At 30.1% G+C, this 22,127-nt stretch overlaps 1 protein-coding gene across 1 annotated transcript in view; it reads left to right on the top strand.

The window, feature by feature from the left end:
- Window positions 1–22,127, top strand: part of LOC126735786 (vascular endothelial growth factor receptor 1-like) — a 96,307-nt gene that overhangs the window by 66,748 nt on the left and 7,432 nt on the right. Inside the window, exons 10-19 of the mRNA XM_050439893.1 lie at window positions 1,667–1,845; window positions 2,215–2,359; window positions 2,722–2,904; window positions 2,968–3,123; window positions 7,125–7,252; window positions 7,387–7,546; window positions 7,623–7,726; window positions 11,050–11,200; window positions 21,367–21,591; window positions 21,942–22,110. Of these exons, the coding sequence (XP_050295850.1) occupies window positions 1,667–1,845; window positions 2,215–2,359; window positions 2,722–2,904; window positions 2,968–3,123; window positions 7,125–7,252; window positions 7,387–7,546; window positions 7,623–7,726; window positions 11,050–11,200; window positions 21,367–21,591; window positions 21,942–22,110 (1,600 nt within the window). The remainder of the gene's footprint in view (window positions 1–1,666; window positions 1,846–2,214; window positions 2,360–2,721; window positions 2,905–2,967; window positions 3,124–7,124; window positions 7,253–7,386; window positions 7,547–7,622; window positions 7,727–11,049; window positions 11,201–21,366; window positions 21,592–21,941; window positions 22,111–22,127) is intronic.

Raw genomic sequence — 22,127 nt, 5'->3', positions numbered from 1 at the left:
ATTTTACTGTTAAAATGTAGGCCGTTTTTTATTATCTGAATATTTTTAAAAACGCTTTAAAATTGGATGATTTTTTATTCTTCTTTTATATTGCACTTTTCTAGCACGAGCATTACCATAAAAGTTTGATATCAATATAATAAGTAATTAAATAGGTTGGGTATTATGTCACTATTTAAATAAATATTTCTTTAGAAAATACTACGTCATACAATTATGGACTCAACAATTTGGTATTTGGTAACTAAATATGAATTCGTCACAAAAATATAAATTTGACTTACATCAAAGAATGGATCTACAGGTTTAAACATTTTTAGATGTTTAGAAAAAATGGATAATAAATTATCTCGTAGTAAAAAGAGTATAACGATTATCTATAAAAAAAATATATTATTATATATAATATTCATCCTTACATCCTACGAAAACATAAAAGATATAAGATCCTAAGTAAAGATCCAATCAAGTAAAGCATTATTAAGAGAAATAATTTAATTTCATAGATATAGTAAAATTAATTTAAATAATGAAATACCAAAACTTAAAAGTAATTTATTTAAGTTATTTAAGCAAAATGATTTTAATAATATATGTTTTTGTATAAATAATATTTATTAACTTAAGTAAGTAGTAAAGACAAATTTACACAAATAAAGTTAATATTCTTTTTAATTAAAATATAAATCAAGAACTATTGAACATAAATAAAATAAAAACTGTTTAATTGTTATTTTATCACATAAAGTTTTATCTTAAGATAGAAAAACTTGTTCTTTTTAAAAGTCTTAAGTACGTTAGTAAAGTGCGCAAGTTAGTTGGGATTTTAGAGAGAAGAGACGAACTCAGAGTTCAATGGATAAAAACTTAGCTCCTGGATATATGAAAAATCTAATATACCTGCAGTAAATTATTTTATTTCAGATTTATTGGACTTAAATATTACATCGCCGATTTAAAATATTGGTATAAATAATTCGTTTATATTTAATTCATTAACAAAAGAAAATTTAAAAATTTCAAATATAGAGGATGAATTTTCATGGTTTAATTTTTTCACTCTAAACATTTTATCAAAATCTGGGCCAGATTTTTTTTTATTTTGGTGGTTTTACATTTCAAGTAGTGCACGATATGTGAAAGAAAAATACAGGTTGTTCAGAAATTATAGGTGAATTAAAAAACTGGTATTTTTGCTAAACCACCTTATATTTCGGTTATAAAGGGCGATAGATCCATAAATTATCGATTTTTTGAAAGTTTAAAATATACTCTTTCCCAATGAAACCTCCTGTATATGAAAAAAGGATGGTTAATTATGTATTTATCTACAAATAAATACATATTTTAACCATTGAGAGAAACAAAAAATATCACAGGAGTTTCGCATTAATATTTCGTTAATTAGGCTTTATATTTACATAAATTAAAGAAATATTATTTAATACCCCGTATCTCAAAAGACTAAGCGTTTCCATACCTATCTTTATATGATATTGTTTGCAAAGTTCTACTTATTTTTAAAGGTCTGCTACAACAATATGACTTACCCCATAAATGTTTTAGTACAATTTACGAAAAAACAGCATTTAAAAAAGGTGTGATATCTATAAGTTCAAGTAATATTGTCAAGTTATTGTCAAATTATTTAATTTTTTTTTTACAGAAAAGCCTTCTGTTTGCCTAAATCAAAAAGGTCCTTGTAAAAGTACCCATAATAAGATTCCAATTATATATGAGCTAAATGAAATAACGGAAGTTGAGTGCCGAGCAGTTGGAAATCCAACACCCACTATTACATGGGAAGAAAATATATGTAATAATGGAAATTGCCAATTTTTTCATGTAAGTACCTAAGTAAGTAAACTAATTTTATTTTTGATAGTGTTTTGATTTTTTAAGATGTTTTTACTTGTTTGCTTTTATAGTATATTAGTAGCGAGATTCAAAATTCTTACGCTTATAATAGTCATTTATATTTTTCCTTGAGCGTCTATATGTATAATCTTGATATTATTTTCGGAGGTTAAATTAAATTGCAGCTATAACAAATAATATTTAATGGTTTATTTCAATTTAATAGTACTACATATATTTTTCTGTTTTTCGAACTATATATTATTTATTTTAAAACCTAGTTTAATTAAAAGGCCAGTGGCAATGTGTCTCAGAAATTATTTAAAATTATTGAACGATTTTGTTTTGTTGTTTTAGATTCCTAGTCAGGGTGAAAAAATTGCCAAAATACACACAGTCCTAAGCAGAATTAAAGTAAATACTTCTAGAGATGGAGTATTAAAATGCATAGGGTCAAACAGTTTAGGAGATGATGAGTTGACAATACCTTACTATTTGTCAGGTAAAATATTTCAAATAATATTGGTTTAAAAAAAAATAAAAATTCCAGTTGCATATCAATTGGTATAGAAAATATTGCGACACGGATGCAAGATTTTGATCTGTTATTTATAATTATAGATTTGTGAATATTTTTGCGTTTTGTCAACTAACTACTTTTTCGTAAACAGCAAAACCAGGTGGCAAAATTGAAAATATAAGTGAATTAAATCAATTTAACATAGATTTTGTTTGGAAAAACATAAATTATTCCTGACGACCAATTCATATGTTACTGGAATCGTATAGAAAAGATGTTAAATTATTTTAGATGATATTCTTTATTTATTTATAGCAGCACCTAATAGTAATCTTCATTTTTAGATATCAAAAATGGATTTGACATATACGATTTTGGTGAAGATTCAATTGTAACTAAACGAGGCACTAAAACCGAAGTTATAATAGCCAAAAATAGTAGCATAACTTTTACATGCGGTGTCAGTCCTAAGGTCTCAGATAATGTACAATTATTTTTAAGGAATAAAAATATTGAAAACGATACACGTAAGAAAATTAAAAATCGCATTTCCATTAAGAAAATATTTTATAATATTAAATATCTTTTAGGCCACATAATATATACAGAAACAGGCAGCTATTCAAAAAAAATTTATGTTACCCTTAATAATGCTGAACTGAGCGATTCGGGTACTTATAGTTGTAGAATCAAGGATATGCGGGATCATTTGGACTCTTACCACAATGTAACTTTTATAGTTAAAGGTAAATGAAATATTATATCTTAGCATAGTAATTTTATTCCGTGAATTCTTATTAACTTATTTAAAATTATTGTTGGGAGTTTACAATGGAATTTATCGAAATTATTACGAAACTCTTTTAAAATTAGTTATTAATGATTAAGAAGAAATATTCAGAATAGACCGCATAGCACTAAATAAAAAAAAACTTAGCAAATCCATATTAATAAATTCAAGCAAACATTAAATATACCGCGGAGATCGAGTTCTCGAAAAGTAGACTGTGGTAGTTTTTAATTTCGGATGCACATGTGGTTGACTACATCTGAAATTTCGTAAAGGCGGTGGGATAATCAGCGAAATGACACCATTTGTCACGGACGAATGCTGGCTAATACGAAAAGATAAAATCAAAAATCTAGAATCTTTAAACAAGGATCCCTTCTTCATCCACAGCAAGAAGAGATGTATTTAGGATCAATAGTAAAAAAAATAAAATATAGTAGCAATAGATGTTCGCTGCTTGCAGATGAGGAAGGACCTTATTAGTCCTCAAAGCAATAATTTCGGCTATTTGGGTTACATCAGTAGCTCTTTTTAATTCCTTAACTTCCCAAAGCTCAACCAAGCCTAAGGTTTATTAACGGATAACTTTAGCGAGGGGGAAGTTGAAAATTGTTTCCTTTACCAGAAAAAATAAAAACCATACTTGCAAAAAAGTTATGGCCATTTGACAGCATCAACAGTGCAGTATGGAGCGCCCTCTATCGGCCACAGTAAAAAGATGCCCTTTTTCGTATTTTTCATATAAAAAAAACCCTAGTTATAGTTTAGGTGAAGTTACTTGGACAAGCATAAAAACTAAAAACGATTAGCACGCGGCGTTTTCTTTATGAGGCATTGGCGTGCATATAATTATTGTTATATGCATATGTAATATTATATATAATATTACATATTCATATTTTGTACCCAAACTTTTTTACGTCCAAAAAAACTTACCTATCACAGTCATTATCCAGCTCTTCAGAACTGGATTCGGCATGTCAATTATAATTGGATTAGTTCGCGGTGAACAATTAATCCAATAAGTAAGTAATGCAGTATTCGCCTTCTACACTTTTAACGTAAGATACACAGTTCTTCCATTAATTGGTTTTGTCGATTTCAATGACCGTTCGTATATTGTTTAGCACAGACGCGCTTAATTGCGGTATTTGATTAATTTTGCGCAACTGTTTTTTAGTTTCTCCTCAGATCATCTCAATAGAATTGAAAATACAATAGTATAGAGGCAATCGTAAGATGGAGTGGCCATATGATTCAAAAAAACTGTCTAGAAAATATTCGTTTTTGAACTTTTGCTCCTTTATTACTGCTAATAATATTTTTTTGTGCCCTTTAAAGGCGCTTGCATGTTTTTTCTCGCCATAAATTTAACTAATCAGCCTTTTTACTACTAGTATTTATGTTCATTAATTCCTTTTGGAAATGGTCTACAGGTTTCACCTATGTAAAATGTATATTTTACAGTTTATTAAACTATCAATCAAACGTCAAATTATAAAAAAACTATTGTGACTATTCGCGGATTAAGAACAAATTTTACACAGGCTGCAGACGAAAAATTAAAAAATATAAGTATATTTTTTCGTATATTTAATTTAACTTACCTTGATAACGGTAGTATAGATGTAACTCCGGAAACGGTTCAAGTGACATAATACCCAATAAAATAAGTAACTCATTAATTTTCATGTTAATACTATTTAACCTTGAATTTTTATCTTAAAAAACAGTACTGTAATTTTTTTTATTAGGCAAATATTAACGATATATCTTTTAACGTATATTGTATTTAAAAATTGTAATTCAGGTTTAAAATATATTCAGGTCGAAAATGACACGTGTTAAGAAATTGATACTCTCGTATAATTTGATCGGTAAAACGGTCATAAACTAACACATTATAAAATGCCTAAAAATATTTACCACAACTATTCGATTCATTATCGCTAGTATCAAAAGGCCACCAAAATGACATTTTTATTCTTCAAAAGTTCAGACGAAAGTAATTAAAACAAAACATCAAAAGTATATAACAAATAGAATAACAACAAGAACTACAGTATAAATGCGAAACCGATTTTAGGGTGAGCCAAGTCTGCACCATGCTAATTAAAACACACTGACAAAATTCAAAATTGTTATAATTGTTACCATATACAGACCTTTATATTATGGGACGTATCTTAAGAAATGGTTGATTCTTCGAAACATTATTTCCACATACAAAAGGGGTGGTCCAATAGCGCCCCAACAAGAAATATAAATTTAAATAGTTTTTATACAAATTTTTAAATGGCACATTCTTAAACTCAAAAATGCGCAACTTTGCTCTAAATTCAACCATCTTCTTATCTCTTATATTTACCGAGATCCCAATAGTGAGCTAGGAATTTCTAACACGTCGTATAATATACATGCTGTGGCAGAGGAATAGGATGTTTTTGAAATAATCATAAAATCATTAGTTTTTGCTTTAGGGAAAAAAATGTGGTAGACTATACACAAAGATATAGCATTTGATAATAACCGGATGGATTTTCAGTTTTGTAAAAGAATATCAGGCATATGGTATCCGTTTCCATCGACGCATTTCTGAAGGCGTTCGCGGAAACTAGCTTCGACTTTTTGCAACAAATCTCTATTGATTTCACTAATTTCCTGGCAGATTGCATCTTTCAATTCATCTAATATACGAGGTTTTTTTTATAGAGGCGGGACTTAAGGTACCCCCATAAAAAGAAATCACACATGGACATGTCTGAGGACCGAGGAGGCGAAACGTCACCGAATCTTGAAATTAAATAGTTCTCAAATAAAGGACGAAGAACATCCATGGATGCTCTGGCGGTATGTGCTGTGGTTCCATCTTGCTGAAACCACAAACGGTCACGGTCAATACATCTTCTTTCTAACTCGGGGCTAAAGAAGGTGTTTACCATATTACGTTACGTTACACGAATATAACGTTCAGGCGTTACTGAAACGGTAACCCCATCTTCCAAAAAAAAATAGGGACCTACCAAGCTGAATCTGAATTGAATTGAAATTCTTTGAGTCAAGGGATCGATCTGATGCACACTTCTCCCGTCTCTAATGGCCAATCGCTACCTGTCCTAAAAACGTTCGCTCTTTGTGCCGTATTCTGCCTATCTAGTAAAAAATTACGTTTATAAATAATAGAACGCAATACAAATTAATATTTTACTTATATTCGTTTATTTGAAGAAAAATGTAAAATAACAATAATAAAACGTATATAATAATTGCATTTCCTATTTTTGAGCGCGCGACTTTGTTTTACTGGGTAATCTTCCCGGTCCGTCCACAATTCAATCCCAGCAGCATCGAGAGAATCTCGTATCTTCGTCTGTTTTACGTTATCCGCGCCGAACTTGCTTATCTTTATCTGATAAATGTTGATTGTTGAACGGGCCGGAGTGCCGTAGAAAGACTCGAATCAACCGTAAATATATACGGGGGGGATCGATCACTATAAATATCGTAATATATTTTGCAGTTTATTTTAATGTGTATATGTAATATGTTGATTGTATTTTATACATACTCAATTTTCGAGCTTGACCAAGTTACTTCACCTAAACTATACCAATTTTCAAAATGGTATGTCGCAAAATGTTAAAAAAATTAAATAAAGTTGATTTTATTTTTTTAATTTTAACACCCTATAACTAAGAAACGAAGCAACTTTAAACTTAGGTAACTTGCTTTAAATCGGCATATTATACCTCAGGACTATGTTCTGGGATTCTGTTTTTTGTTCTTATAATACTACGTTAACTTGATTAGCCCTAGGCAAGACGTCGCTACTACTTCAATATACTAGTAAACTGATTAGATTCAATCAAAGTAGCTTGCTGCCGTTGTTCACATTAAATATATTACATTGACTACTTTATACATATTTAATATACTTAAAAGATTAAAATTCCGTAGAACCTGAAGCACCCAAAATCATTGAAACAAATCTAAATGAAGAAGTTGTAATAGACTATCCTAAAATGGAGCATACATTATACTGCAAAGTCTTTGGTATACCAAAACCAAAAGTTGTCTGGTATAAGGTGTGTATCAATTTACTCATAAAATTATGATAGTATATTATATAAAAATTAGTTACTTTTTTATTAACTTTTTATTACTTTGTTGATATCTCATTCGTAAAATATAACTGTTAAGTCTTTGACATGATTTGTAGGAAGATCAGGTAATAGTGCCATCTGAGAGAATTCTGTTTGAAAATGATAACATGTATTTACATTTTAATGAGACGAAAGTGGCTGATGAAGGAAAATATCGCTGTGAAGTAGTAAATACCCAGGGATTGGTTTCGCAACAAACATTGTTAAAGTTTAAAGGTAACCTATAATAACGCCAATGATATTAAACATTATTAAACTTGGTAGTTACTTACTAAAGTATTTTTCGTTTCAGTTAAACCAATTTCTGTAGTAATATATTATTATATAACTGGAGCAGTTGGATTACTATTACTCATAGCGTTAGTATATATCTTCATAAAAATACGCAAGGAACAGGTAAGCATTTTAGTTCCCTAATTAGCTAATTCAAAAGAAGTTTAAGCATAAGATATTTTTATATTTATCAACATTTTGATAATTGTAAATTTTTTAAAAATTTCTTGTTCAAAACTGAAACCTCTAAAATTAAGCTCCTCAGGCTCTAGCTCTATCGTACATATTCTTGATGCTTAAAACCTAAGCCTTCATAAAGCCTTTTATCACCTTTATAATATCTCCTACTAGAAAACACATATAGGAACTAATGAATTAGTATTTTCGTCAATAGTGCTTATCAGTATGACTAGTGCCATCAGTTCCCAAGGGTGCTATTAGTAAATTAATCAAAATAACGTAAAATTCATATCAAGTGCTGGTTTTATTAATCGAATGCATGTTGTATTACAAGTATATAGTAATGAAGTGTATCTTATATATAAAGTGATTTGTTAGAAATTCGCGATTCAAAATGCCTTATGTGAACTGAAGGCAGCTTTTATTTTTTCAAATTTCTTGTTTTGATGTTGTTCGTCCGATTTTTTTTCTTTGACACTGAGTTACTTCATGATTGACTCTGAGTTACTGACTTAATCATGTAATATAGAATTATTCAGATCCTTTAGTAAATCTAATAAATAAAATACAAATTAATCCAACCAGATGTATTCAGAGCAATTTTATTTTAAAAGCTGAGCAGAGCGCTATCGGCGTATCAGTCATCATCAGTGCTAACTGAAATGAGTTATATGCATAAAAAATCCTTCGAGCAACACAGCCATTTCCCTCTTCTAATAAATAAAGGCATACCTATAGCAATCACAATTTTGCACGTCAAGTTTTTTTTTCGCTTAAAATTCTTGTCTTTATGTGGGTGACAAGTTTCACCAGACCAGGAACATGTTCTTTGTTCATCTTTAGTGAAAATAATGTGCAATACATCATTCAGGAATTTGTCCTTTGGTGGTACATCAAATAATACAGTACAGCCTAATAGTCTTTAAAATCATATTTGAAAGATCGATTTTGTCCAATGGTTTTTTACCACTGTATCAGCCAACAAATAACTTTCTCGCTTTTCAGCCAAATGTCTGAGTCAAAAATGTAATATGATTCTCATTTCCGAAAATGAAGTTTGCACTAGAACGCTCGTTAATTCTAAAGAAAGAGACTAACGTAATTTAACTATTACTGTATGAATTAACTCCCTCATTATATATCATGTAATTATAAATATCTATTTGTACACAAATATATAAAAAGTTCAAATGGAAAAAAGTTATTTATTTCGTTCACTATGTTGGCTTTCCAACATTTCTGGATGTGTAAAATATAACAGATTTTATGACACAGATTTTGTCATATGTATGTTTAAAGGAAATGTAAGTTTAAAATTGAAGATTCATAGCACTGACAGTTCATGTGATAGTCCACCACTAATAGGCTCAATAGTACACCGGGACCGTCGAAAGTCTATCGGGCCGGAGACTGGTTGGCGTGACGTCACGTTAGTGGCCGTGTATTGCAGCTTTGCCCCGTTTAATTAACACACAGAGCGGAGTCGAAAATATATTTAAATTTAAATATCTTGGAAACAATTACTCGTAGTAAGTTGAAGTAAAAATTATTGGACATGGAATATTTTTAGCCATAAATTTAAAAAGTTACTTTTTATTTTTAAGCCTTACAGTAAGTAAAAAAAAAATATCTAAAATTTTGAACTGCTAATTATTTCAAGAAAATGAACATAATGTCTCACAATTGCCTAGGATAAAATTATGTTTAAACAAGATAATTATTAGACACGTTTTATTTCAAATAATATATTTTCCGGAAAAAAAATTAACTGAAAATATTATACACAAACCTATTTAAAGTGTTTGTACAAAAACAAAAATATATAGGTAACAAAAAAATAATTTATAAATATACTTAATTAATATCTAAACAAAAATAATTACCTACAAAAATTAAACCAAATAAAAGTTTAAATTCATCAAGTGAAAAGGTGGGTAAATTAGTCATAAAACAAAAAACATAAACAAATTAAAAAATAGCAAATTAAGGATCATTGGCCTTCAGTACATTTTCGAATTCTCTTTTTTTTCCAACTTTCTCTTTTTTTTTTTAATAAATCTTTCTCGATAATATTATTTTTGGCCTTGCTATAATTATTTAAAAGGATATTTGAAAAGAAGTTAATACATTTTTCATTAAGTATTGGTAAGTTGTTACCACAGTCACAATTGTATTTATCCATTTCAAAATTTGCTACTGCCAGTTTTTTTAACGCAAGTATTTTAAAAATGTTGTAGGAAAATTCAGTGAAATTTAAAAATGTCTTTTCGTATCATTCAGAAATAATAGTTTGAAACAAAGTGTACATGGTTATAATTATATTATTAAAATAATCTTTGGCATACTCGAGTCATATCTTAAATCATTATTAGATATGCTTATTTCGTTATACAACAAAGAATCATTAAATGTATTAATAATACTATTAGTAGTGGTACTGTTAATCAGTGATGCTTTGAGTGTTGAAGTATCGGTTATATTGAAAAACTGTTTCAAACGAATTTTCCATTTGGGCCCCAAAACGCTCACTGTGTAGTATTATTGCAATAGTAATATTTAAAAAGCGAGGCGCGATGCGCGATTCCCGCCGGCCACTAATGTGATGCAATCATTGTGAAGGGGATACAGTCTCCGGCCCGATAGACTGTCGACGGTTCCGAGTACACATAGTAGATTGAATAGTACACACCATTGTACAAGAGTCATTTCCAATAGTGCGATTAACAGTTCACATTTAGCTGATGTCGCACCGTTTATCAATGCTTCTGATGAGGCACTATTTAACCTCCACTGAGTGTCTAATAGGGCTCTATGAGTGTCCATAAGTTTTTCATCAGATCCCATAAGTGCTTTTTCCTACGGTATTGCTCTAAAAATATATATAGAATTTTTAGGCAATAGTCTTTTAAGGGCTAATTTTTAGGAGAAACGAAATAATTCAGCTTTGCAACTTTTAATGTATTAAAATTGTTTAGATAAAAGTTTAAAAATCCTATACTAGGGACTAATTGAAATAAACAAATCAAAGCTCAAAATGATACAACTGCACTGCTACTTCTTGATATCCCTCTGAATCAAAACCCCAAAGGTCTTTGGTTCTTATACCCTATCTTACTTAAATACAAACAAATTACTAGAGTTACTTATTCAGATTCTTGTGTAATTTGCAGCTACTGGATAAGTATCTGGAAAGGCAATTAAATCAAAAATAAAGCTTTTTGGTATGCAAAAAAGCTATTAAAAACCAAAATTATTATTAATTTTAGCAACTTCGTCGAGAACTAAAGATCCTTGGGCTGGAAAATTTCCATAATGGAAATCCTGAAAATCTTAACCCCGACTTGGGCATAGACGAACAGGCTGAATTACTTCCTTACAATAAAAAGTTTGAGTTTCCCGCCGAGAATTTAAGAATAGGTTAGTATTGTTTAAATTTAATTGTTATATTGTATATTTTAGATAGACTTAGTTAAATTAATACTCATTAACATAAAATAGTTATTATACATGTTCAAGTACATACACAACAGTACATACCATGTTTTTTTTCTTTTTTTAGGAGTTCCTTAAGCTAAATATACCATTCAAATAATTAGCGAAAAAACTTTAGCTATAAATTTAAATCGAAAACAATACGCCGCTAAATAATAATGCCTTAAAGATAAGAGTTAAGCTAATTTTCTTAGCTAATCACTTTGATGATTTTGCACACTTGTAAAATAATTATAATAATCACTTAAAAATCTATAAGATTGCGGCCAACTGACCGCAATTTCTAGTATCAAAAAACTCCCTAACCGATTACAATATTAAAAATTATTATTACAAATGATCTTTAAAACACTTTAATGTACGACCTACATAATGCTTGCATAATGTAGAAAGTTTCTAAATTTCATACAGATATTTTAAGAAGGTATTCCTGCGTTTAAAATATTTAAAAGCAAAACAATTATACTAAGTTTTTTTCTATTTAGTCTGAAATAAGAAGCTTTTTTTAGCATATCTGAAGCTAAAATTATCGAGGAAATGTCATGAAGATGGTTAAGCCTTAGTTTTTTTAATACTTTATTGATTTTTAAAATAACGTGACTAAAAAAATATAATATTAAAAATAATAATAATATAAAATATGTAACTTTTTTGTAATTTTGTAGGCAGATTTAATATTCAGTCACAAATTTCCATAATCCATAATTTTTTTGCTATTAAAGAAAAATTCCATTATCTCTCAAGAAGAGTATTAGCAGCTTTTCCTACCAATAAAATGCCAAATTTTTCATTTTGATAATTTACAATATGTGCAAATTTACTTCATCGTTTAAAAGCCGTTCGTTTAAAAAATAACAATTATTATAATACAGGATGTTACAAAGTCCGGGCCGCTAATTCAGCATATGTTTTTCCTAAACCACAAATTAGCAAACTGCAAAAGATTTGCATTAAGCATATTTTTCACAAACAGAAATTTTAAAGTTGTCAGTGGCGTAGACTATAGAGAGACACAAGTACTTATTTTCTGCTACAACTTTTTTATTGTTTAAAAATTTAGCAAGGAAAGGCCTAATTTGTCGAATGCAACAATTTTTCCTTGCCTATTTTTACATAACATTTTTACTCTATCTGAAACTCTCCTAAGCGGTAAGTGCTTTCGCGCAAACAGCGTTTGAAGAAAATTTGTCATGCATATGAATATTTAATAATTGATTGGGTCAGTGTTTCGTAAATTTTAAATACTTTGCCGTAAATTATTCAAATCAAAAAATGGCTTATTTGCATTTGATATGCAAGACGTCTTTACGACGATGGTTTTCCTAACAGACTTTTTATCAGAAATTTTTTTTCGGAAAATTCATTCTCGATTGTGGGAAACGGAATGGAACGGAAGGATGTTTGAAATTAAAAGAAGCGCGTATTGGAAGACGTGAATAATGATGATTTGAACGAGTATGTGCTTTAGCTAGTTGAAGAAAAACCTGGTATCAGTACTAGACAAATTGCTTTAGTGGAAAAAATTAATTACATAAAAATCTGGCAAATTTTAAAGGTATCTCCGTTTTATCCCTGTTGCGTATTTTAATAATACACAGGTGTTCTTAATTGATAATAATTTTAATGTAAAATTATGTACAAAACTGACTGTTAACACTGACTGAAAAGTAACTGATTGTCTGTAAAAAACTGAGAAAACTCGACTCGATTGCTTTTGTTGCGTGTCCGAGAGGCACTGATAATATTTTCTGTGACTGCCCGTAAAGTAGAGTCTATTCTATATTACATTATTTTAAATTGTTATGAAATAATATAATTTAAAAAAAACTTAAATAAAAGTTTACAAATAGGGGAAGTCTTTATCTCCAAGAAAAATGCATGTAGGACACTTAGGTAAATGTATTATGCATTTCGGCTGTGTAAACAGCCATCATCAGATACAGAACATTACAAAAAACATATACGTTCACCAAATAAACCAAAAAATTACCCGTTATGGGGAAAAAAACAACAATTTTGTTGATACATGCATTTTTCTTGGAGATAAAGACTTCCCCTATTTGTAATCTTTATATACGCATTCTCCTACAAAATATGGACTTCTATTCAACTATTAAATAAAAGTATTTTTACAACATGCCGCCAGCCTTGAAACAGTTAACAGCGGTTTCAATGATATGTAATACCAACTTAACAATTACTTTAATAGTACACATATTTACAACAAATTAAAGTACATTGAACATGCTACTGCTTAAAAACTATGATTAATACTAACTTACAATTATACATCTATTGGTAATATACAAATTCGTGATAACGCACGTTTTACTTCACCATTAGATGTCTTAACCGTCACCACGTGAACCTTATTGTCTTTGCCTGGATGCACTTCACTGATTCGTCCTAGTTTCCATTGGAGAGGAGGTAAATTGTCCTCTTTTAGGCACATCAACTGTCCTTCTTGAATATCATGTGTCTTAGCTGTTTTCCATTTTGTTCTTGACTGCAACTGGGCTAAATACTCTGTGGACCACCTTGTCCAAAAATGTTGAAGTACTTGCGTCATGTGTTGAAAGTTGTTCAATCTAGTAACTTCACGTAAGTCAGGTTCGGGGAAGGTTGTCAATGGGGAAAAAATGTCCTGGGGTTAGTGCTTGATAGTCTGTTGGATTGGAAGATAAAGGAGTCAAAGGTCGGGAATTAAGACAATCTGTGCTGTTAAAGTAGCAAAATTCTCTAATGAGAAAACATGATTACCAATGATTCAAGAAATTCTGTCAAGAAATTATTAATGTCAGCCTGTGAAGTTTTTACAAAATCATACATGGCCTTTAGTTGATTACTTACACCAACAAAAGTCATGTTGTTGCATTGTCTGATGAAAGAGTTACAGGTTTACCTCTACGACTTATAAAACGTTTAAGCAATTCAAAAAACACTCAGTAGTTAAATCTGACACGATTTCTAAATGAGTAGCTTTCGTGCTAAAACAAACGAATATACACACATAAATGTTGATAACCTTTGAATTGCGTAACTTATTAGCTTTAACTGGAAATGGGCCACAGTAATCTAAGCCTGTATGTAAAAATGCTCTAGCAGGAGTGATTCTATTCTCGGGTAAATCACCCATTAACTGATTAATTAAAATAGGTTTATTCTTAAAACAAACAATACATTTTCTCAAAACCCTTTTGACTGTTGTTAAACCTGACAAAATCCAGTATTTTGTTCGCAATGTGGCTAATTATGATTGTGGTCCCGCATGTAAGTTTTTGTAATGTTCATCCCGAATTAAACATGTAGTAATATGATGAACTGAGGGTAAAATTATAGGATGCATTTGAGAAAAACTTAGAAATTTTGCGTTGTTGATACGACCACCAACTCTAAGAATACCATCCTCTAAGATGGGGGTAAGAGGCAATAGTTTGCTATTTTTATTAACATTTTTGTTTTTTAAGATATCTGAAATATCTGCCTGAAAACATTCCTGTTGGACAACCTTAATAATTAATTTTATGCTAAACTCCAGCTCCTTTAAAGAAAGTGAGCCATACTGTTTTTCGGTTTTATTTAAACAATTATGTTTAAATCTCAAGATTAATGCAATTATTCTCTGCTATTTTGCTATTGACGAATATTTTTGCATAAGATCAAAAGATTCAATTTGTTTGATATGAGCTGATAACTGATATTTAGGTATTTTCTTTGGAATCTCTTCTGATGAGAAGATTTTTTGTTTAGGCCAGCATTCTTCACCTTTCAATAACCAGGAAGGTCCATTCCACCATAGTGAAGAAGTTGTCAAGACCTCAGGGTTGGCTCCTCTAGAAATAAGGTCTGCTGGGTTTTCTTTGGATGGAACATGTCTCCATTCATTTATCTTAGAACCCTCATGAATGTGAGCGACTCTGTTAGAAACAAAAGGCTTCCAAACATGAGAATCGCTGTTTATCCAATGCAAAACGATCGTTGAGTCTGTCCAGAAGGTATACCTGTCAAAATCAATATCTAAACAAGAAATTATCTTGTTTACTAAGTTTGTTAAAACTATTGCTACGCATAACTCTAATTTTGGAATAGTTAGCGTTTTTAATGGTGCTACTTTGCTTTTTGCGGTAAGTAACCTACTCTGTTTTTTGTCTTGATATTGACTGATAACATAAACGCAAGCTCCGTAAGCTACCATTATGGCATCACAGAACTCATGTAATACTAAGTATGTTTTTTGAGATAGTATAACATGACGTGGAATGTTGATGTTATTTAAGTTTGTTTATAAGTGGTTTAACTGGTTAACTGGTTTATGAATAAAACAAAACTCGTATGAAGTTCCACAGGAAGAGATTCATCCCATTTAACATTTAATTTCCACAATTTCTGGAGCAATATTTTTGCCTGAATAACACAAGGTCCTATCAAACCTAAAGGATCGAAAATTTGTGAGATAGTTGAAAGGACAAACCTCTTTGAAATTTTGTTATTTTCCTTGTAACTGTTAATTTTAAAGAATAAATTGTCATGACCAGAATGCCAATGAACCCCAAGACTCCCATTGTCGCTTGGTATTGTGGTCTAATTTAGATGTTAATAAATATATTAAAAGAGTTGACCACTCACTAACTGGCTGTCTGAAAGATTCTAGAACCCTTAAATTTTTATTAACTTCATCAATCATTTTTCTGAGTTGAGTAAATGACTCTTTTTGCATAACCGGTAACTCAAACAAAGCACGAACATGCGAATGCACAATCATTTTGTTTTTTTGAAATCTGTCTGTCAAAATTGCCCACGCAATATTGTAGTTATCATTTGTAACCTCCAGAGAAGAAATCACTGCCGCAGCATTGTCTGTTAAACATGATTTCAAGTAATAAAATTTTTTAATGTTACTCAAATTTGGATCGTTTTCAATTAAATTGGTAAAAGTATCGTGAAACTGCAACCATTTTTCTGAGTTTCCATTGAATTTAGGCAAATCAATGGGTGGAAGCTTTACATCTTGTGACACTGTAAATTCGTAGAGTTATTGACTACTTGTTCATTATTTTCATTTAACTCTTTATTTAAAATATTCGCTTTAGAAACTGAACTATAATATCTGTCTTCAAAATCACCTAACTCATTCTCAAAATTCTGTGAATCATCTAAAGCCATAAGCTGAATACAAACTGACTGAAAATCTGATAATAATTGTTTTGAATTTGTTAATCTGGTAGGCAGCTGATCTGCCTTCGTTCGATCTGTGTCTAAATTATCAACAAAATTACAAAATCTTGTCAACTGACTTTTTAAAGAGGGTTTCTTGACTTTTAAAGTATTTTCGTCTGCCATTTTTAATTTAGAAATGATATAAATATGTTATAGAAAACCTCAAATCCTGCAAAAAATATATAACAACAATCAAATAAATCAATAAATAAATACTATCAACAACACCAATTAAAACATGTAAGGGTAAATAGGATATTCGGAAAAAGGATACCTCAACTTATCTCATGGAACGAACTTTACATTCCCTGATACAAATGCAACGCGACGCCTGGCGTCGAAGCGCTTTCTGTCCTTTGCTAACAAACCAAATAGCCTCGTCGCGGGGGGCACGCCACTTGAGCTGCTTGATCACCTGACTCGTATCCCACCAATCACCGCTTGCCCGTTGAAATCGCTCTGTCGATGTCCGTCGTCCCCCACTCGACCGCCAGCCTAGCGTCGAAGCAGGGAGCCAACTATGGCAGGTTTGATAGAATGCGGGTTACAAACGGCAAATGAATCCAATTGAACAGCTTGAAAAATCTGCTGTTTCTGTCCTGTCACGGTCGCCAAAATGTTGCGTATTTTAATAATACACAGGTGTTCTTGATTGATAATAATTTTAATGCAAAATTATGTACAAAACTGACTGATAACACTGACTCAAAAGTAACTGATTGTCTGTAAAAAACTGAGAAAACTCGACTCGACTGCTTCTGTTGCGTGTCCAAGAGGCACTGGTAATATTTTCTGTGACTGCCCGTAAAGTAGAGTCTATTATATATTACATTATTTTAAATTGTTATGAAATAATATAATTAAAAAAAACTTAAATAAAAGTATTTTTACAACAATCCCTATCAAGTTCAAGATTTGTTTTCTAGAAATATGCTCTAAGAATAGCACTTTGCAATTGCCTATTGCAGAAGTGAGTGTAGAATCACTTATACTGTTTACCGATGAATGGGAATTTTGCAAAACATGCATCAGTGGCAAGTTGAAAATCCTCATACCATTATTTAATCGAGACATCAGCAACGTTTTTTTATTGACGTTTGGCGATGGATAATTGGGAACTTTATTATTGATCCTTTTTTTACCTGATAGCTTGACAGAAGAAGCATAAAGACATTTTTAGAAATGAAGTTTTCCATATAAGCCGCTCAGAGAAAAAGTGGTATATGTCAGTATTTTTTAATTTTTGAGTTATACCATTAATTATGTTTCTACTGGTCTAATATATTCAGTCAAAAACTGGTATAAGTCAAAATTTTAACTTAGCTAAGATAAGAGCTTCCTAACGTTATTCCTCTCAACATAATGGATTCGTTCGCTGGAATAGTGGTATAAGTCAAGGCACCACGCTGTTCCGATGTCGCGCCAGGTCCTATTAAACTCGCTTTTTCTTGTTTAGTCAGGTTTTTTTAGTGTTATGGTACGTAGTGTGTAGATCAGTTCCTGTAGCTAAGAAAAAAGATATGATAGAAATTCTTCAGTGGATTCCCCTGATTCAGCATCAGTTCTTCCTGGACTTACTGACAAAAGAAGATGCTGTTGACAGTGGTCCATTATCCGATTCTGATGAAGATTAATTTGTTTAATAACTTGTTCTTACTCTCCTTACTGTAAGGTTAGTATGTAAGATAAGTAGTAGTAATGTTTTGCTCTTCAAGCTCTATATTTTTTGAACACTTTTATCAGTAATAGATATCATAGTAAACATACTACAGCTATTATTTTTCTTTGGTTCATCAGTTTTGTGAAATTTGGTTAACTTTTACGAGGGAAAGTAATATAACTCTCCAAGTTATACCACTTTTCCGCTATGTTTTTGAAAAAAACTTACTGGAAGAATGACATTGGGCGGCAAAAATGTAATTAATGGGCGCAATCAGTAAAAATGTTTACCATATGAAATTTTAGTACAGGGTTATTATAAATATGTACAAAAAAGTAAAGAATATGTTACTGTGATTTTAATTCATCCAGATGCAAAATATCAATTTTCTAAATTTCTACTTTAAGGGAGTTAGACCACTTTTCCGCTGAACGGCTCATATTACTTAAAAATATTCCACTGATGACAGACAATGTGAATAATGCACGATGGTACATCTGCATATTTTAGGACAGCTAATAGGCAATTTTGAATAAAAACCTAATCACCAGCAATGGATAGGTCGAGAAGGACCGCAATCTGCTGGACTTTTATTTGTGGGGTCATTTAAAAGAAATTAAAAAATTGTTCGTGCCAAATTTGTACAGACAACAGCGAAACAACAATTATAAATAACAAAAAAGTTGTAGCACCAAACGTCTGCCCTTTTACACGCTACGCTACTAATAATTTTGCTAATGCATTTCTTTTGCCAAATTTCATGATTTTGTGAGGGTTAGTTCAAGAATTATTAGCAAAAAATCACTTTACCAGTGCCATCTTTCAATGGTCCTCATTTCTTTAGTAAAAAAAACTTTTCTTATTTAAAATAACGTTGTATGTTACGCTCCTGAAGTACTCGGTCCGGCTATTAAAGATTGTTTTGTGAATATTATTAATAATCTAACATAAGTTTAACACAATATTCTTAGGTCATAATTGATATGCTATCGTCAAGTCACATACTTAGAAACCAGATTTATTTTAGGACTTTTGTTTTATAATTATTAATATCCCTTCATTTAAAGATTTTTTTTTCGAAAACGAACTACGTCATAGAAAATCTAGTTTGAAATATTTTATGTTTATAGCAAAAAGTATTATTTTAAGCCCAGGAATTTATCTTTAAAATATCTGTGCTAAATTTTGTAATATCCTTATAAAAAATGGAAGGTAGGTGGTCGATACAGGTTTTATTGACTTATTGGTTAATTAGAAGATTTACAAAAAGACGTTGTTTTACTAAATACTGCAGTGAAAAATATATGTTCCCAATGTTTACTTTAGGTAAGTTTAAGTAAAGTATTTATTTTGTTGGTTCTGGGCACTAACAACAATTAGAAATCTAATTTATGGTAATGTACATAAGTTGTTAATTCATCCTCAAAATTTTAGCTTGTAAATTAGTTTTTTATAATTTACAGTATAATAATAAGTGTTTTTTCTGGTGTAAGTACCTATAGATTCTATATAAAAAATTTCATTCACGTTTAATTAGATTTTGGGTACCTTTAAAAAAAATGTAACTATTCCTAACTATTGAAATCTACTTATGGAATTGTGATATTACGTGCCTGCATTAGGCCAATATAAAGTAATAGTGAGAAGTTTTTTGTTTAGGCAAGAAGAAATTTGTTTAGGCAGTCTTCATAATTTAAAGTTAAAGAACCGCTTAATTTTAATATGGACTTTAATTAAATATTTATATATAAGTCAATTATCTAATTCTTAAACAAAGATGACCTTAAAGTACTTTTGGTTTTCCAGTTAAATGTAAAAGATGATAATATATACATAAAGGCAATTGGAATCTCGAATGTTTTTAGGGAGAGCCTACTACTTCATAATAACCGGCACCCTATCGTAACGTTTCTAGGCGATATCGATGCTATTGGTTTTTTATAATCGCAAGGTAACAACTTTTACCTTAATATATAATGCATAAAAAATATAATTAATTTTCATGCATTTCACACATATTATAATTTTTTATTGTTGGTAAGAAATGATTTTTGATTAATTTGGTGAGAGACTTGTAAGGACACGAATTTACGAGGATTAAAGAAAATATCATTCGAAGAAGATACAATTTTGTCAGCAGTTTTATATTCACGCTATATATAGATACTAAAATAACAAAAAATACAGAAAGAACCGTTCTTTTTACAAAACGCTAAAAAATTACAAATAAGGATTAAATTTAACTATAAAAACGATAGTTAGCTTTAGAATGCTATATTTCTTAATAAAATTGTCACTTTGTATAATATTGTAAATCGACAAGTTCTTATTCTTTGATATTAGAGTTTTATTTGTATTTTTTATAATATTTTTTATAATTAATTTTCCATATATAATCAAAGGTGCATTTTTAAGACGGAAATTTAATAATAGCAAAGGCCATGTGCAAAAAGTAAATATAGATTGTGCTCACTCATGTATAATAATTTTGTTTTTTATTGTAAAAATTAATAAAAAGAGTAGTTGTTCAACTTAATATATTTATAAACTGCTTTTATCTAGAGTAGTTTGACGCCTGTTTGGCAGAATTATTTTATATACTATATAGCTTACAATCTTGAATTATCAATCTCTCCTAACCTGCAATATAAAAACCCTAAATTAATTCTCCTTAGATTTGTATTTCTCTATTATTATGTTTACTAGTCGAGTAGAGTAAATTATCAAAGGTGGGTATTTGATAATAATCCATAATGTACATCATCAATAGTTCATGTATTCCTCTATATTAACCGTGGTTGTAATATTCCTAGGAATGGTGAGTATTTTCCACTTCCATTAAAAGGCAACCTATTTTTTTTTTTTTAATTTGAGATATTTTATTTACTTTATTATCAATGACAGTCATAGTTTAGGCTCTCCCGTATGCGCTTTTAAAAAGTACTTTTTATCGCTTGACCTTGACAGAACTCGGTTTGCCTACAACACAGCGAATTCTAAACCAGGGTAGAAAATAACTAAATACCTAATAAGATTTAATACGATCTTAAATTAACTAACATAGCTCTATCTATGTTTTAAAACATGGAAGATACTATCTTCCTACATGAATTACTTTGTTGTAACTATTTTATAGACGTAGGTATTTTAACCCAAAAAATATTGTTACTATAAAATTATAAAATTTAAAAATATTTCTTAAACCTAACATCAGGAAAACAACTTGGTTCTGGAGCTTTTGGAGTAGTCATGAAGGCAGAAGCAAAACAAATAATCGAGGGAGAAGCAAGCACCGTGGTAGCTGTTAAAATGGTTAAGAAAAATGCCGATCATTCTTATATTAAGGCACTTGCGTCGGAGCTAAAGGTGATGGTACATTTAGGAAGACATATTAATGTCGTTAATTTACTTGGAGCATGCACGAAAAACGTTGCCAAAAGTATGTATAACAAAACAACAATAGCAATATTAAAAAACATTGAGTTTTAATATATCCAATATTTAACAATAAATCTTTTACATTAACAAGTATTCTTATCTCATAAAATTGAAAATTTTAAAAGTAGTTGTTAAATAATGACTTAAATGAAAGAATGCATTTCTTCATTCAAGTAACCGAAAAAATAAATTTCGGTTACTGAGTTTTTATTGTTTTTATTTTATTTTATCTATTATTTTCTCTATATACGGTAAAAAATGGCAATCCCATAAATACCAGTTCATTTCCAGAAATTAACTTTAACAACAAGAGATATACCAGTTTTTAGGATACAACAATATTTATTTTAGGAGAGCTGCTTGTTATCGTTGAATTTTGCCGTTTTGGAAATTTACAAAATTTTCTATACAAACATCGAGAGAGTTTTATAAATCAAGTCGACCCTATTACGGGAAATATAAACTACGACATTGGAGCTGATATTTTGGAAAGGTCAAATTCGAATTCTAGCGAAAATCGGTATGTATTAAGTTGTC

The sequence above is a fragment of the Anthonomus grandis genome, chromosome 4 (genome assembly GCF_022605725.1).
Source record: "Anthonomus grandis grandis chromosome 4, icAntGran1.3, whole genome shotgun sequence".
In the NCBI taxonomy this organism is placed as follows: Eukaryota; Metazoa; Arthropoda; class Insecta; order Coleoptera; family Curculionidae; genus Anthonomus; species Anthonomus grandis.
Note: the sequence above shows the minus strand (reverse complement) of the source record. Positions and strands in the feature narration are given on the sequence as shown.